The 18,559-nt window shown below is 41.9% G+C and overlaps 2 protein-coding genes across 5 annotated transcripts; one reads left to right on the forward strand and one right to left on the reverse strand.

The window, feature by feature from the left end:
• Positions 1-6,213: 6,213 nt before the first annotated feature.
• On the forward strand, positions 6,214-14,647 carry fbxo10 (F-box protein 10). 4 transcript variants are annotated; one of them, XM_028596562.1, is made up of 12 exons: positions 6,214-6,331; positions 6,426-6,599; positions 8,379-9,008; positions 9,160-9,981; positions 10,192-10,341; positions 10,827-10,963; positions 11,331-11,401; positions 11,510-11,662; positions 11,932-12,282; positions 12,397-12,707; positions 12,826-13,010; positions 13,378-14,647. In XM_028596562.1, exons 1-12 carry the CDS (start codon positions 6,245-6,247, stop codon positions 13,556-13,558), a joined length of 3,252 nt encoding a protein of 1,083 aa, XP_028452363.1. In that variant the 5' UTR covers positions 6,214-6,244; the 3' UTR covers positions 13,559-14,647. The 4 variants fall into 4 exon arrangements, with proteins under 4 accessions (XP_028452363.1, XP_028452371.1, XP_028452381.1 ...); XM_028596570.1 differs by having other exon boundaries at positions 12,400-12,707; XM_028596580.1 differs by lacking the exons at positions 6,214-6,331; positions 6,426-6,599 and adding an exon at positions 7,548-7,947.
• On the reverse strand, positions 14,572-18,559 carry polr1e (RNA polymerase I subunit E). The gene is made up of 11 exons (XM_028596597.1): positions 18,450-18,559; positions 17,969-18,072; positions 17,414-17,490; positions 17,198-17,339; positions 16,947-17,091; positions 16,298-16,408; positions 16,037-16,133; positions 15,810-15,940; positions 15,631-15,712; positions 14,982-15,113; positions 14,572-14,825 (listed from the first exon to the last, which is right to left on the reverse strand). The coding sequence occupies exons 1-11, from the start codon at positions 18,523-18,525 to the stop codon at positions 14,660-14,662; spliced, it is 1,263 nt and encodes a 420-aa protein (XP_028452398.1). The 5' UTR covers positions 18,526-18,559; the 3' UTR covers positions 14,572-14,659.

Raw genomic sequence — 18,559 nt, forward strand, 5'->3', positions numbered from 1 at the left:
AAGTTTATATATATATATATATATATATATATATATATATATATATATATATATATATATATATATATATATATAAATATTTTTTTTTTTTTACTTTAGAAGATCTATTTTCTGTAAGCAATTATAACACTTGCATTTAAAATGTAAAGCGAAATAAATAATTGTAAAAAAAAAATTAAAAAGTAAACGCACAATATTTATATGGCACAATAAATTGGTATATTTGCAGGCTGCTGGACAGAATGAAACTCAAGTGGTGTGTCTGCTTACAATCTTGTGTTTTCAGTTTTGCTGTTGTTTCATGTATGCTTTGTATATTTTTTACAGGGAAATTATATACAGAAGATATGCCTATGTCTTCAAAAACATATATCAATTTACATCTAAAATATTAGATGATTGTGAACAAATTGTGGCATGACTTACATACTAGAACGCTGTTAATGTCTCTGTCTCTCTAATTTCTCGTGTGTAATGACATGTGGGAGGAGGATGAAGCAACAAAAGTCATGGTTTGAATCCATGATTTTATCAGAAGTTGATTTATTGTGTCTTTGTTGACCATCTAGCTATACAACTGTTGAAAGACACCAAATAGACAGTATTTTAAAATGTTGGCTAGTGTCACATTCTTTTAACTTTGAATGTAATATGCTACACATAACAATTTTTTTTTCTTAAAGATCTGTCTTGAAGAGCACTGTCCCTAAACACAGAGACATAACAATTGTGTGATTGTTTACCACTCTCTTGTGCTAAACATCCTCTGTTTTTAGGGAGGTCTTTTTGCTGTTTGTGATGGAGAAAACACAATAAAATGTCCTGAAAATACAATTGCAGCAATCAGTGTTTCTTGGTTTGTGTCATGTAAAGTATATCATGTAGGACAGCGTGCCTGTAGCATCAGATTAAATTCAGTGGAAGGACATCGCCACCTCTTGGACAAAAGGTGCACACTATCAGGACTATAATAATTTTCAAGTGGCTGTAAAGTGCACTCCTCCATTAGCAGCTGACATTGTATAATTTTAGTGCAACATTACCCAAAGTTAAACTTTTCTCTTTTTCCATTGTATCATTTACAAGAAAAACATCTGGCTACAGCTGTACCTAATCACAAAAAGTGAGCCAACAACACACAATGGCCCTCATTTATGAAACGTGCGTACGACTTAAAACAGGCGTACGACGGGCGTACGCCGATTCCCACGCAAAGCTCGGCATTTATCAATTTGGACGTGAGCGTAGGCTGCGATCAAATCTCACGTCTGGTCTGAACTCGTGTACGTAAGTTTTCACGTCATTGTGGACTTGCGGTGCAGCATCAGTTTAACAGGAGAAGGAGAAGTCATCAGTTGATCACGTATCAGTAATGGCAGATCTGGCTCTTTTAGAAGACCTCTATGCGCCGGTCTGCAACATTGTTTTAGCCTGTGGGGTTCTGCACAACATCGCACAGGAAGACACGGTGCCATAAATGTAGCGATGGAGCCAGATGACCCGATGCCCAGAGAGCAGTGTCCAGAACAGACACCAACTGAGGGCTATATGAAGGAGACAGGATATTATTCCTCACTTTTAAAAGGTAGCCTATAGTGTTATGTTTGGCAATGATATTCAATACAGGAAACATGACGATGCACAACATTTTTATTTATTCTTCAGGTTTTTGTTTCTCTTTCAAGTGAATGATTTATTTCTGCCATTGACCAAGTTATTTCAGCTTGTTTTTCCAGCCCCTCTGCTGTCAGGAGACAGGGTCCAGCACGGGGGGGCGGAGGACACGCGCTCTCCCTCAGCTGTTGCCTCGTTCCGACGAACACGAGTAAAATAAAAGACACTGCATAAACTCCGCTACCGTGTGTTTATTTAATTATAGGTACACCTATATGTAGGCCTAATAGATTGCAATAGAAGCCTGATTATTACTATTAGGACTATAGAAAATGTGTCACTGTCAAGGATGTATAAATTAAATAGGCTAAACTTCAGCTGGAGTCCGATTTACTACGGCAACACTGTTGACCGCATCAGTGATCTCTTTTCATCCCGCATTCTTTCTACAGCCTTTAATACCAGTTTTCAGGCTGCCAAATAGTACACACGTTAGTGCAAATGAACCAGAGATATCAGGGTTTCAATCTCCACCTCTGAAAAGTTCCGCTTCTCAGCCGGATTACGTCTCGCCTTGTCGTAAATTATATATTAGAATATATTGGGGCGTGATATTTAAATGACGATCCATTTCCAGCTGCCGCATTTATCAATGTACGACCATTCTTACGCTCGGATTGGTGTGATACGAACTCTTTATGAATCCCACGTGAAGCCTGTCGTAAGATGATGGTTTCTACGTTAGGTTGATAAATGAGGGCCAATATGTCTGTTCATGAGCTAGCTATTAGCCTAAGTCCATATCAGTGCTAGAGTGTTAAACTGAGAAAAATTACTTTAAAGTTTCTGTTTTGTCCAGACAAAAGTATTATAGGTAGGACTCCCAAAATTTGACAACTAGTTGCTATAATGAAGAAATGTTTGTATGCAAAAAAATCTTGAGCTCAAAATTGACCTTTGACCCTTGTTTGGCAGTTACTGTACTCTGCCTTTGTATCGTGTGCCAAAAAGGAGTCATGCAAAGGCAAAAGGCAGTAACTGATATATAACCAGTATTTGCTTGCTGTTCACCATACTTACATCCATTATGAGAACACCTAACCAAGGTCTAGTCATCATGGTATTTGTTTTAAATTATATAGAAGACCTTTGGTTGTTCCTATTTAGTGCTATAATGATTATTGATTATATTGATATATATATGATTATTTTTTTACCTTATGGATATATTTGCATGTTATTTTTTGCAACTGCTTGTTAATGAGTGTGGTGGAAGATTTCTGTCAGACTGGGCATTGTTAAGAAATATCTAAAAGACGTGTTCGTTCTGATTTCTGGAGGAAGGAGGAGAGGCTGGGGTCGAATTGAAAGTTAAGTAAAAGGTTTAATAAAACAACATGAAAACGACAGTCAAAACACAAATGTTACACTGCAGCTGACAGCGGACTGATCTCATGCTTCTCCTTTTGGAGTCACAGAAGAACAGTCCTGAGACATTCCCCGGATCATACATTTATTCCCCTACATCTGGGTGGTTTCTCAAATGAAATCTTCCCCTATTGGTCAGATGTCTCTCAAAAGAAAAGTTGTATGTTCCTGAGGCTACACCCGGTCACAGGATCTTACTGAGACGGTGTCAATTGTTTCCAAACTACAGCAATACTCGTTCTTTGTCTTAATCACATCTGGCTCAACTGGCAATGGCTCTCAAAGTTGTTTAAACAATAAGTCTTTCTAGTGCTTTTACATTTATGCTAAATCAGCAATGACCTAATCAATTCTTTAGAAGCTTGAGAAGGTGTGAGCCAGACAAATGCTGATTAGTGTGGTGTGATGCAATCGGTTGATTCCGTGCTTCCTCCAGCTACAGTGTTCATTCAACTAAAAGTACATTTTTATCAGACATCGCCAATGTTTTAACTTTTTTTAAACCTAACACTGGGCAATAAAGAAGTTTCAAACAGAGACAAGTTGTTCCATGATAGTTTGTTCAAATTTATTATTGCTTGCAAGCAAGGAGATCGAGTTACACAGCACACCTGAGTACAGTGAAAGAGATCTCAAAAGTAGCACTCAAAAAGAGATATATATATTTTTTTTTTTTTTTTTCCTCTGGGAGTCACTTTTCTTATGCAGTAATGTTTCATCGATGGCCGCAACATAACCTTTTCTGACTAGTCTGAAAAATCCCCTTATAGTCAACTCAACATGACCTTTCGGTCTGAACTAAAACATCCCATTACACTCCACCCTTTTGATTACATTTAAATCACACAATGAAATGTAGAATCAGATTAGAGAATATTACAAAAAAAAAAACATTTGAGATATTATATACAATCTCTGGTCAATAGCAAGCAACAATAGTAATCATAATAGTAAATACAAAAATCATAGGAGGAGTGAGCAGGTAATCTAACGCTGCCTGATGTGGGATTAGAGTAGTGCGCATGGCTTTCACAGTTGGAGTTAACACAGAAAAACCAAGTTAAATTTGTCAATTCTTAAGGTCCACAGCCAATTGGTCAATTTGATGTGCGTTATTAACTGTTCGCACCAGGGCAGAAACCCTGAGAGGAACTTCTCCCCTGCAGAAATTCGCACAGTTTGTTGTTCAGATTGAATGGTATTTCTCTTTTCTTTGCAGGGATAATACAGAGGATAATGATGAGTTACATGTACTATCTGATCATAAATCTGTGCTGCAGGGTGTAACAGTGTTAAAGAACAGGAACCACACCAGGTGGGTGAAAGAGACTGGTATACCTGATGGCCACAAACCCAAACATGGTGTTGAAGGGAGCCAGCACCTGTATCAGATGGCCATAGAATTGTTTTATTGAGAGATGAAAACAGTAAGGCATTATTTTGTACTGGCCTGGTAACAGGCAAGTGGAGACATTTGCTTTTGGTGGTGGGCCTCAAGTGCTGTTCGTCATAATGTAGCAATTAGCAGTAACCCCTAAGAATAGAGAGTTGCAGAAACACAGCCTTTGGAAACAACATGAGGACTAAAGTCTGGGTTTGTTTATTTGTTTATTAATTGAGGATCCCATTAGCTGAAAGTCTATGCAATCAGCTAGTCTCCCAGGGGTCCATTCTAAAAAAAATTACAATACAACAACAATATACACATTTCAATCATAACAAAATCGCATATACACATTTCATATCTATACATACATACACAAACAAATACATATATACAATCTAGTTTCCATTCATAGTAGGACTAAATATTAATACAATATTAATATAATTACTTTAATAAAAACATAAAAACCTACATCAACACAAAACATCTAAGATTTCTTTTAAATGACTGCTTATTACAAAGCTGACGCACTTCAATAGGAATGTTATTCCAGATGACAATAGCTCTATACAGGACAGTTTTCATGGGTGATGGTTAAGGTTGAACACAAAAACAGATTTTTATGCATCGGTATTCGCAGTTCTCAGAGACATACCATCATGTGCTCTAATGGGGAAACTAGTGTAATTAGGAAAACCTGCTGAAACAATTTGTGTTGGGACAACAGACATTTTGCTGGACAAAGCTAACACGCCGCTGCTGTTTCATTTCCAGTTAGGGGCTGTGGATACATGGGCACAGCATTGGATAAGACAGATGGAGACATAGAGCACATGTAGCAGGAGGAATTGATGCCTGCTCTTCTGGTGTACAGCATCAAGGATCGATATCAAAGATAACCTGAATGGTAATAAATATACAGGTGTAAACTGGAACGTAAAAGTACTATATGCATAATGATAAGTGTAAAATATATATGTACAAATCGCTGCCTGGTGTAGCCTATATTATGGTCGTGTTGTGCTAGGGAATATAGCAAAAGTTTACCTATTGACCTTTTACACACTTACCTAGTCAGAAGAAGTCCAGCAAAGTCAGACATTTGGGCTACAGCACAAGTAAAAAACCTACTTTGAAGCTGGGTCCAGTCACTTTGCTTTAAAACCGGCCACCAGCCGGTCTCCTGCATCCTTCAGAGCCTTGCCAAAGTCCTTAACAGAAAATTGATAGCCCTTGTTTTGTCCATGAAACAAGGGCTTTCTCTACAATTATTCTCAGAGGATGTATCTAACATATTTTGCATGCTATTGACTTATAAAAAATCCTCTTACAGTAGGAAATAAATGTAGGCTACAAGTTGCACATTTGCAAAAGGTACATGTTGACAACATTTTTGTTATGTGGGCAGCTGTTCTCTCCCCTTGTTTTGTCCCCACTGTCTCTGTGGTGTCTGTATGTGTGTTTGTCCCCACTGTGTCTGGAGTGTCTGCATGGGTGTTTGGCAGACTCTCCCAAAAGTAGGTCAAGATCTACCTCTCTGTACAGCTGCTGGCAATTCGCTGATTCTTACCTGCACAGCTGCCTCTAATTCTACGCTCCTACCTGGCAGTATTTATAGACCTTTTTCATGGCAGACATGTTGACATGTCATAGTAGGAAAAGCACAGCTGTATTCAAACCCATTAATGATGACTGCATTCCACTTAGGAGAGGCCCTGGTATTGTGCATGCTGACTCACTGAAATAGCTTACTGGGACACTTGATGGAATTGAGCCATTGTTAAGGTTATCAATTTCAGCTGTGCTTTTCCTACTATGACAAGACAAAATGTCTGCTGTGAAAAAGGTCCATTCCTGGGCATGGCTCTCCACTGCCGCCAGATCGTTGCACCTACCAGTGTGGTAACTAGGCTCCCAAGTTATATTAGTTTGTGGTTTTTGTCTTCGAGTTTTTGTTCCTCGTGCTGTTGCTAACGTCTTGTTCTTTTCTGCTCAGACCTACACTTCAAGACCTGCTGCCGTGGCTTGCTGTGTCGCCAGCTCGTCACTCTCCTGTTTTTTTTCTACCCTCTCATTTGGATTTATGCTAGAGAGTTTGGACATTCCTCTGCCTGCCCGACTCAGCCCCTTTCCAGCCCGGAGCCGACCTACTTTGCATCAGCATTCCTTGGTTGCTTTAAAGAACTGAATTTTTGAAGTTTTGTTATATCGTTATGAGTCTGTGTTTGTTTCTCTGTGTGCTGGTTCAGTACCAAAGCCTAATAATTTTTGTACATATTTAGAAGTAGCCTATACATTTTACTCTAATTAAATAATAGGCTACTATAAAAGAAATGAGATCTCTGACGTCTAAACTGACAACCAGCAATACACTTAACACAAACGCAATGACAGCACTTTAACAATATTGTAACCTGCTAGGCTAGGCTACTATTACGCCTTCTCAATCTGGGGTGTTTTTGGGCACAAAGGTGGAAGTTGTTAATGAGTTTAAATACTTGGGTGTGATTATAGACTCCAAACTCTCCTTCAAAAATCATGTTAAAATGATTTCCAAAAGAATTAAATTCAATCTTTTTAATTTTAAGCAAATTAGAGGATCTCTGTTAGATGCTGCTGCCAGAGCTGTATAGTAACTAAGTAGAACTACTTCACTAGCCTACTGTACTTAAGTACTAAAAAGCTGTATCTGTACTCTACTGGAGTATTATTTTTTTTCTCCTACTTCCACTTTTACTTGAGTACATATTTTCGATGAGTTTAATACTTTTACTCCGATACATGTTTTATGTTCTGCATAGTTACTCGTTACTGTTGTGAATTCCTCACACTGCGGAGACTGGGTAGGTTACACTGTGTGTATTTAGGGCTACGTTAGTTAATTTATGTAAGAAATCCCTGGGATCGCGTCGTGTTTCATTTTATTAGGAATTACTGCATCACTAGCTGGTCTATGTTGGGTTCTACTATCCTAAAACCAGTTGAGCTTTTGTACAAATGGGCACTCAAAACTCTAAATAAGAAAAACTTTTTCTTATCATCATTGCAAAATCTTAGAGAAATACAACTTTTTAGACCAACATGTTTGAGTATTGTGAAAGGATTTATATCTTTACCTGGGTATGTCGGGTAAGGCTGGAGGCAGAGATGTGAGAGGCAACAGGGGGTTGGATTTAGAGCGCCACCCGCTCTGTAGCATCAGCATCGTATCGCATAGGACTGAAGTGGTTAACAACGACGTTGACAGGTTAACTGCATGGTTAACAGCAGTCTACTTCCAAAAGGTTACGCCCACTTTTGGGAAGCGGAAGATGGACTTGTTTGTTTCGTGGTCTCTTGCCGTAAACTGCAAGCAATCGTCTGAACTCCATTTCGATAGCACATCTGCAGTCATCATGGATTGTTATGAACTCTGGAAGCCGTGATGAAGGACGTGCAACGCTAGAAAGATAGCTGCAACAGACATGTGTTGATTCATCTAACGTTAACTATGGCAAATTGGTAAACAAAAAAAAAAGGTAACGTTAAAGGCTTTAATTTTTGACGGATACGATGCTTGTTGATGTTATAGCTAACGTCAGTTACGCAAGGAAATAAAGCGTTAATGTTAAGTTTCCTCGCTAGCTAACCGTCATTATCATTGATCGTAGCAAACTTTAAACATAATATCTCGGTCGGGCCTACATGAAGATATTAGTCACGTAAATTCAAAATAACGTTACAGAATTCACGCTTTTCCTTTCCGTCTAGTTTGCTGCGTGCGGTTTTCCTTCTAAAATAACACCGTTCGACTACTTTAGGCCTACATCAACTTAATAGCGCGCCACTGTAGCATTGCATATTTATCTGTGTGATCATATGCTCATTTGTTTATTATTGTTGTTTAACGTTGGCGCTATATAGCGGTTTGCTGTTGCCTTAACTGCGCGTGCGTGTGACTGTTTTCTAGGCCCCCCTCCCGTCACGGTGCTCCCCAGTCGGTGTCTCTGCTGCCATGGTGGTGGGCAGCCTCCCAGTGGAGCTGTGGAGGGTTATCTTGGCTTACCTTCCGCTCCCCGACCTGGGCCGCTGCTGCCAGGTGTGCCGTGCCTGGCGGGAACTCATCCTCTCACTAGACAACACCCGCTGGAGACAGTTGTGCTTAGGCTGCCCTGAGTGCCGACATCCCAACTGGCCCAGTCAGCCCCATCAGGAACCCCCATCCTGGAGAGAGGCCTTGAAGCAGCACGCTCTGTCCACTCGCACATGGACTCAAAATGGCCCAGAGCTCCAGTCCTCCGCCTGCCTCCTCTTTTTCCGTCGTCGGAAAGACCGCAGGGTTTGGCATGTGGGGCCTGGATGCGAGTTTGAGACCCTACGCGGGGCCCTCGGGGTGGTTGGGCCATATGACCGCGTAGTTCTCCATCCAGGGGTGTATGAGGACCAGGCTGAAGTGGCGCTGAAGGTGCCTGTGGAGCTGGTTGGGCTGGGCCGATTGGGCGAGGTGGCCCTCCTGGTGTGTATGGAGCAGCAGTGCCCTACTGCCCGGCTGTGTAATCTGGTGTTCATGCCACCCTGGTTCTCCACTGTGGTCTACAAGGTGAAGTAACAGCGTGCCATAACGGTTTCTTGATACAGCAATGTCTTATCATGTGTTCAGAATAAGTCTGGGTCTCGGGTCCAATTGTTTTGTTTCTTTCTTGCTAAATCTGTCTTACTCCAGTCACCTTTCTCTCCTTGTTTGAATCTAGACGTCATGGGGTCACGTCCAACTTGATAACTGCAACTTTGAGGGGGCTCAGTTGCAAATCCGCGGCCCGGGAACCTGCCAGGCTCGTTTCTGCTCCTTCTCACAAGGCAGCTCTGCCCACTTGCTGGGCGTTGTCCTCAGTCTGTTGGACAGCTGTGACTTCTCGGGAAGTGACACAGCTTCTGTGACTGTTGAAGGTCCTCCGGTGTCAGAAAGGAACTGGGCTTGTAAACACTTGGCTGCCTTGGCCAGGACGTTCCCATCATGTGGCGCATCTGGGAACAATAGCCCTCCCAGAGGCCCTCTGGCTGGCTCTACTGGTGGGCATCAACCTCCGGCTGGTAATGTTAAAAAGGAGCCTGTGAGCATAGACGACTGGCAGAGGAGGACTGGGGTCGATGCAGTGTGTCAGGGCACAGTGATTGAAGATGGCTGGAGTGATGGCGACCGCAGCGATGGAGAGGAGGAGAACCGAGATGGCGGAGGAACTAACAAAAACCCACTTCTATTGGATTACAAAATCCCTTGTGACCATCATGGCCTATCCCATTTGCTCAAGCCCCAGCCAGATGGCTCTCTGCCACTGGCCTCCTCCCCAGATCCACCATCTTTGACCCCCGAAACCCTCACCCTTCAGCAGGAACTAGACAGAGACCCAGAGGCTCTGATGTTCGCTGCCTCAACCCTCGGCTGTATCCTCAGACGTTGCCTCTTCAGGGAAGGGAAGGGTGGCGTGCATTTGTCTAATTACGGACAAGCTCGGCTGGAGGACAATGTTTTCCGTGGGCTGAACTATGCTGTCCGCTGCATCCAGAACTCCACAGTAAATATGATCGTAATAACGGTCTTCAGACTAATTCAGTGTCTCTTGACAACGTTTACATTTCATTTGATCACTGGCTTTTACAGGCTGCGTACCTTTTTGTGTCATGTATTAAGTTAGGGAAGTAGCTCAGATCATGAGTAATTCAGCAGCAGTTTCCTTTTCTAAGTGTTACTTGAGCTCCCTCTCTTTCTCTCTTACCTCCTTCAGATAGTGATGCTGAGAAACGAGGTGCGTGAGTGCCGTGCATCAGGTGTGTTCCTGCGCCTCTCTGCTCAGGGCCTCATCGCAGAAAACAACATCCACTCCAATGGGGAGGCAGGGCTGGACATCCGAAAAGGGGCTAACCCCATCATTGTAGTAATTGCTGCTCCACTTTCTATTATGTCAAGGAAGAAACAAATAATACCCACATTTGACAAAATAATCTTAACGCACGGCCACACGGTAATCTTAACACACACTTATTACGTCGTCCCAGAGCTTTCAACAGCACCTCACAGTCAGTCGTCATGGAAACGATTATTTTGTCAAACCACCATATCAAACTTGGTTCTACCGGCTCTGGTTAGATTGAGATTCTTTTGAGGTCCCGATGCCACATTGCGCCCTTTACATCTTATCAGTAACTTCAGAGCTTGTACACGGTCAAATAACTCACATAGTGACATGAAGAAGCTGAGAGGTGTCCATAATAAAAGACATTGATAAAACACTATAAAAGTGATCTATAGAAGCTCACATTTGATACATTTGTCAGTATCAATCAGTAGGTACATTTCCAAACAGCACTTAGTTTTCTCTACTCCATTTTTTATTCTCTCATTCTGTCTTTCATCCCACAGTGTAACAAGATACATAGTGGTTTGCGTTCAGGGGTTGTTGTCCTTGGCAATGGAAAAGGTTCAATTCGGAGCAACCAGATCTATAACAACAAGGAAGCGGGCGTGTATATTCTCTTCAGCGGGAATCCTGTGGTCAGGTAGGTGGGACTCCACAAACATTTAACTTGCACAGGAATGTGTAGTCTCTGCTTTCCCTATCATCAGGATGGGTTTATACTACCTCTTCCTTCAATGTAAAACTTGCAGTGTTGTATGGCTTGATAATTTCACTCAAGCAACTTCACAATCACTTTGACTGCTGCAGTGCAGTGGTATATGTTTTGCTGCTATACATAACCTAGCATTTTACAGTGAAAGCAAGCAGATGTGACGCCAGGGGTGCATTCGCTGACATAAACAAGTGCGCCTAGCCTAGTGTTTCTGCATAGACTACTACATAAAGTCTGAACTTGTTTCATATTTGCTCCTGTTCCACTCATTCTCTCCTCACTCTCTCTCTCTTAGTGGGAATCACATCTTCCAGGGCCAGGCAGCAGGGATTGCTATAAACGAGAATGGCAGAGGGATGATAACAGGTGCTAAATGTGTTCTTCATTTTCCCCCACTGATGTGGCACTTACAGAAAGAAAAAGCGCTATTTGTGGTTATGAACCTTTTTATTCTTTACATATAATATATTCCAGAGAATGTAATCAAAGAGAACCAGTGGGGAGGTGTGGACATCCGCAGAGGAGGTGACCCCATTCTGAGGAACAACTACATCTGTTATGGCTACTCAGACGGTGTCGTGGTGGGAGAGAGAGGCCGCGGACTCATTGAGGGAAATCATGTCTACTGTATGTAATTTCAGGCTGTTAATGGCAGCATCATACGTTCATCAAAGTCAAATTTATTTCATCCATAAAAATGTAAATGACAGTGCTCATACCCGCCCAATACAATATAAAATACAATACATAAATACAATACAGAATTTATAAAAATTTACGTTAATTTTACGTTTAAAGTGCTTGTTTTGCTGACCATCATTTTCACATAACAGCTTACCTTTGATATCATCTTTACCAACCATGGCACATTTCTCCTCTTCCTCTTGTTTCTTCAGGTAACAAAGGCTGTGGTGTGTGGGTTATGTCGTCCAGCCTCCCGCAGCTCCTGGGAAACTACATCACCCATAACTGTATGTATGGGCTGGCAGTGTTCTGCAGGAAAGACCCAGAGAACATCGAGGCCCGGGAGGGGAACTGGCCAGGGCAGGACGGGATTGGTGGAGAAGCAGGCAGCAGGGAAAGGAGGGGGGTAGAAGGAGAAGGGAGAGAAGGGCAGGAGAACTTGAATGAAGAGGGGGAACTGTTTGCATGGGAGAGTGATCTGGACAGTGAGGATGAGCGCCACTCTGCCCATCGTTCCATCAGCGTGGCCCTGGTGGAGAGCAACTGCATGAGCTACAATGGAGGTAATCTAGATCTGTTTGAGTGTTACATAGGGTAAGGGCCACAAAGTCTCTCGCTTCCTGTCTCTAATCTCTCTCGCTCTCTCTCTCGCTCTCTCTCTCGCTCTCTCTCTCTAGCAGTTGGTCTGTACGTGAAGAGCAGTGAGCCCCTGAATGTCTTTGCTAATCTTGTGAACAGTAACCGTGGCACCGGCATAGCTGTGCTGCAGAGCAGTCAGCTGACCCGACTGGTTACAAACTGCATTCTTGAAAATGGTCGAGGTGGTGTTGCGGTGGAGAAAGACTGCAGAGTGGAGCTTCGTGGTAACGGCATCTATAAAAACAGCGGCCATGGTGTCGGTTTCAGTGGTAACGGGCAGATTTTGGAGAATGATTTCGTTGGAAACCGTGGATATGGGATCCAGGTCTCTGGCAGCGCTGACATCAAGGTGAGGTGGACTGAGGCTTGAAAATGTTTTAAGTAGTTTTCCAGCACTGTACATAGATCCTTAATGACATTTTAACACTTGTGTACATTTTTTATGGTTTTCTCATTTTTCTCTTTAGGTAATGCGCAACCGCGTCCAACCGGTACAGGGCTTTGGCGTTGCCGTGCTAGGGCCAGTAAAAGGTGTTGTCCATGACAATCTCTTGTTCCAGGGCCACCCTGGAAACAAAAAGGCTCTGCTACACATCGATCCTGGCAATGAGAGCTGTGTGTTGCGCAACAACAATGTTCTAAGACATAACAGGTAACTAGGCAACTGACAGCCACTGATCGTCTGAATCTCTGGCACTTCCTATCTGTGCTCTTTCTTCCTTTTCTTTCTTCCATAGATGGTATTTTTATCAGTCCCTGCAGCTCTCCTCAGCTTTACAACGAATTTCTGCACGGCTTTCCTGGTTTAGTTCACTCGTCTAAATTAACAACTGTTTAACATGTTCACCAGATTATTTTAAAAGGTGATATGTCAATGTTGTGTTCACCACTTGTTGCCACTGCCCACAAGTAACCAAAAAAAACAGTTATTGCAGGTGTAACATCTGCACTGCTCCTGAATTTTGTATGAATTTTCTGTCTGAAAAAAAAAATCTTATTTACCTCTTTGCATTTTGTAGCTGTACATCTGCTCCTCCCTGGGTTTTGGAAAACCCTCCACCTCGTCCGCTGGCCAGCTCCCCTTCTGGCCTCTCCTCATCCCAATATCCTTCCAGACTTGCGATTTCCATGACGAACAGGATCAGCGCTACTGTAGAAAGTGGTTGCCACAGTGGCAGCATGTTCTGCTCCATCCTGTGAATGCTGACAAGCACTCCGATACCAATATGAATGACTTTCGAAAGAGGTCAGCATCTGGTTGCTTTTGAACTGGTGTATATCGAAGATTTGAGCACTCTGAATTTTGACAATGATGCCCTCTTGTTGAGGTCTAGTAACTGTCCAAGAAGAGGCTGCTCCGTGTATGACCACTAAAGGGGCCATCCACCTTCCAGTACATTAGGGTGGCACAACATGTTGTAAATCTGAAATCAGACTTTTGTAATTTTATGATCAAATGCCAGTGTACGTATCGACTGTGGACTCATGAAGTGAAGCTGGAGTACAACACATTCAAGCATTGTCATCCTACATCTTAAACAACCATTTCCATACTAAAGCTTTAACTTAATCATGTTCTTTTACATCCAGATTTCATATTGATGTTCAGACCTGCTGTAGACGTTGTTGGTGTCATCCGTTTGCTTCTGAGACTTGCTGGTTGGGACGTGCACATTTAAAAAAAATCCTAGCAGGAGTTAAAGGCTTTAGAGATGCCAACCTCATCCATGCGACAAAGTAAAGCTGTGCCTTGTTGGACTTTTTATTCAGTCAATGATTGTAGCTTGGGAAGGAGTTGTCCTAGTGTGATGTGTATATGCAAAAAAGCAGAAAAAAAAAAACAAAGCCAATTAAGCTTCTGCCGCTTTCACAGAGCCATTTCCTGGTGAGTCTGTTTTTGTATCATGTCCTCCGTGTTCTTCAAATGTGATGCACCTAAGATTTCTTTGACGTAATGAAATTCAGTGAGGGAGTTATCATTCCAGGTCCTATCATCACACTGCACAGTGACACACAACCGCACAGATTCACTTGGTAATAGCCAGTTATAGAAGGAAAACCGAGGTTCAGTGTGCAGTATGTGCCGTTTACAAATGTGCCTATATGTTTTTACTGTCTACGCTAGATGTTTTCTGTCATCTAGAAGTTGTTTACAGCTCATTCCACCGCTTTTTTTGTATCTTGCACAGTAAGCAATAAGTAAAGATATCATGTTCAACTCAAAGTTCACCACTTTTATTTGCAAAAAAAAACATTAATTAAAACTATTCTTGTATGTGGCAATTGTTATCTTGATGATCTTCAGTGCATTTTCTTGCGTTTCCGTCTCTCCATGAACTGATCATATTTGACCAGAGGTAGAACAAGAGAGGCGTGCCTGTTTGTGTCTCGCAGCTCAGCCTCGTAGGCCTTTGCCCGTGCCTGTTTAATTAGAGTCAGTCCCATTGACTTTGCTACTTCAATCATCCTGTAGGAAGACACAAAACATCAGTTACTGTATACTTAGAGTTCTTTTAATGCACCTCATTGACAGTGTGTGTTGTACATAAAAAAAAAAAAAAAAAAAAAAAAAGCAATACAGATACTAAAGTTTCCATATACAAATGTGGCCTTTTGCTCTTACCTGGCCTCTGTGATTCCCAGGTCACGGTGCAGTAATGTGAGGTCACCAGTCATGTGATTCATATGCAGGAGCAGGGCCAGGGCGTAAGCTGCTAATTTGGAACGCATTGATGCTGACAATATGTTCTGGACCCTAAAAGAATGAGGTAAGGAGAAAAAGTGAAATTAAGAGAAGATGTATTTTTCGATAAAATCAGTGCAACAACTATGCGAGTAAGACCTATGTGTTATGATATAACACTGTTTCTTCAAGGATTTTTTTTTTTTTTCCAGCAGTGGGGTTAAGGTGTGGGTAAACTCGCGCTCGACACAGCGCACGGGCCGCCACAGATGGCATGCGCCCTACGAGCACGCAAGGAGATTTTTATGCTCAACGCATTGTTCGTTGCAGTGCTCGTGTCCCACATGTGGCGTTTCCTTAAAGCCAACCCCGTTATTCTTTTCCTAAACTCAACTGTAGCTTTCTTCTCGTGATAACACAGCAAAACGGCGACAACACGCCGAGTGGCTTGTATGTTTACGCCCGCTGTATACAGCGTAGACATACATGCGGATAGCTCAAAATGCATACAGATAACACGCCACAAGTCGGCGTGTGTTTCCCTGCAGATATTTTACAGAACGATATATGTGCAAAAGTTCCATCATACCTGCCATTGTTGAAAGTCTCCACAGTGAATGTTCTGAGCAGTTTGTTCTGAATGATGCGAGGACAGCCTTCCTCCTGCCCAACTGTATGTAAACATAAATCACAATTAGTTTGTGCTCCAGAGATGTGTGTAGAAACACTTTTGACATGCATTCGATGAAGGCAAACAACATTACTCACACTTGCGGGTGATGCTCTTCTGCCGTGCCAGCTTGAGGAGCATAGAGAGGTAAAAGGCACAGCGTGCCGCCTTATCTCTGGCTTCACCCACAGTTGGCATGTTCTCCAGGTGCTTCACAACACACAAGCACCTTTAATAAAAAGTACAAAACAATTAAAATGCAATGCAGGAAACAAAATGTAGATTAATCTTTTATTAAGCAAGCGTGACCTCTCTGTCACCCTACCCTGCGTCATCTCTCATCTTCTTCAGCTCCTCAGGTGTAAGTACTGCCATCTTGGAACCAGCCTGCTCCAAAGCCCCAAACTCTACTGGACTCAGGACTGTGGATATCAGGTAAGGATGGAGACCCAAACAAACAAGCTCAGCTGCAGCTTTCACCTCCAACAGTTATAGTCAATCTCTATCCAATTCCACACTCTCTATCCAATTCTTATGTTGATCTTCAGGCACAGAGACACACACAAACACAAACACAGAAGGATACGATCATCAAATAGGTAGACATTCTCAGGTTTGTCAGCGCCTGCATTGCAAGGGGGCAGGTGGAGAGCCAGGTCTCCCTGGATCTCTGTCTCAGCTACTTCCTGTTGTAGAGCTGAGGAAAGAAAGAAAAAAAGATGAACATTTTATATTAGGGCTGGGCGATATGGAGAAAATCATATATTCTTGTCCTAATACTTCGATGTCGATATTGTGGCGATATTATAGGGTTGACAATCGGTGCTTTAACAAAATATCTTCACAATGAGATTTTAGATAAATAATCTTCAGTAATGTAGATATAATAACTAAGTGGGTAAAGGTAAAAAAGAGCTAGAACAGTCTGATAACAGAAAATGACATCACTTTACTGTAATGCAGACTTTAAAACCAGGAAAAGACAACACTTACCATATTAGGATATCCAAAATCTAAGACGATATCTAGTCTTGTATCACGATATCAATATAATATCGATATATTGCCTAGCCCTATTTTATATTAACAAATTGACACCAGAACAGAAGACTATGTGGAGAGAAAAATTAAAACTCAAGCAGACAGTTATTTAACATAACCCAACCTCTCCTCAGATGACTAGTTGATGTTTTTTAGACTACTGACTTCCATATCCATGACTCCGTGTAGCTTACCTTCCAGACCCTTCTGGTCAATCACAGTGTTGGCAGCCTTAGCCACTGCTTGGTGCAGGGTATCACCGCCCACTTGATTCAGCCTGCGGGTGCTCAGAGCTCTCTTCTGTTTGTTGGTGCCAAACGCCTCAATCAAAGAGTCAACCTAAAGACAAAATGTTTATCATAAGATTAAGACATTAATACCGAGTTCATTCTTATTGGAGACCGGTCTTCTCTTATTCTAAGAAAAACAGCACAAAACGTCGCACCTTGTCTCTGTACGTCTGAGTAGCATCCTGGGGTTTTGCGGTCTCTGTCGCGTCTCCCGGTATAACAGGTTGCATGTTAAAGAGCTGAGCACTGTGCACCTCCATTTGCATGGTCTGCCTGTTCAACACTCCAACATAATATCTAAACAGAAACGTCACACGTATTACTGTAGGTAGTTAGTTTCACAATGATACATCTCAAAATATGCTACATACTTGCAAAGGTTGTTGCATTTCAAGGACCCCGCCCCAAAATTATTTCCAACATAGCACAGTCTTTCTGATTCAGCAGCCTAGACAGAGGAAAGCATAAGCAACACAGTCATGAAAGTATGGCTATAGAGGCTGGGCGATATGGAGAAAATCAAATATCACAATATTTTTGACCAAATATCTTGATATCGATACCGCAACGATATTGTAGTGGTGACTATTGGTGCTTTCAAAAAATATTTACACAATGAGATTTTTGATAAATAACAATCAGTAATGTGGATATAATGACTGGGTAAAGGCAAATAATAGAACATTTACAACAGTACTGGTAAGTTCAGAAAATGACATCACTTTACTGTAATGCAGCCTTTAAAACCAGGAAAAGACAACACTTATGCAATATTACGATATCCAAAATCTAAGACGATATTTAGTCTCATATCACGATATCGATATATAATATCGATATATTGCCCAGCTCTAATCGCTAGTACGGTAACGTTAGAGTGCAAATTTATAGTACTGAGGATGAAGGCAGTCCTTCATCTTTCTCACCATTATCCGCCTGCTCTTTTTCCTGGGGTTACTCTCATCTGCGTTCTTGTACATCGTGAAATCCAGTTTGTCTGCATTTTTGACGCTGCCATTTGAAAAGCGGACTGTGAGAAGGAGAAACATAACGAGGACCTTGTCAATGCCTGGTTTCATACCACCATAAACACATTTCGCTAGATATGCACGTTAACTTTAATTAATGCAAGCAGCCACTAACAAGATACAACAAATCCAAGAAAACGTGTTTCTCCCTGTGCTTACTACTGTGAAATGTAACTTCCTACACATGAGAATAATAACCTCAAACTTCACTTTGGCAAGCACAACACTGAACAACTAGCCCTGTTGCTAGCACCCACGTGTGCAATACAAACGGGTGTTTAAAATAGAGAACACAAGCACGACCCGAGATTTACTAACACAATTACAATTAGAATATTCTTCTAATATGCTCGACAACCAACAAATGTGAGACAGTCACCAATAACAGCTTTTTCAGAGTCGCTCTCCTCTCCACAACACACCAGCGAGCAGGAGGCAGCCATATTTGTTGTCATGAGTTTGATGCCTTGATGCAGAGTGAGGTTTCAC

The sequence above is a fragment of the Perca flavescens genome, chromosome 2 (assembly GCF_004354835.1).
Source record: "Perca flavescens isolate YP-PL-M2 chromosome 2, PFLA_1.0, whole genome shotgun sequence".
Taxonomy (NCBI): Eukaryota; Metazoa; Chordata; class Actinopteri; order Perciformes; family Percidae; genus Perca; species Perca flavescens.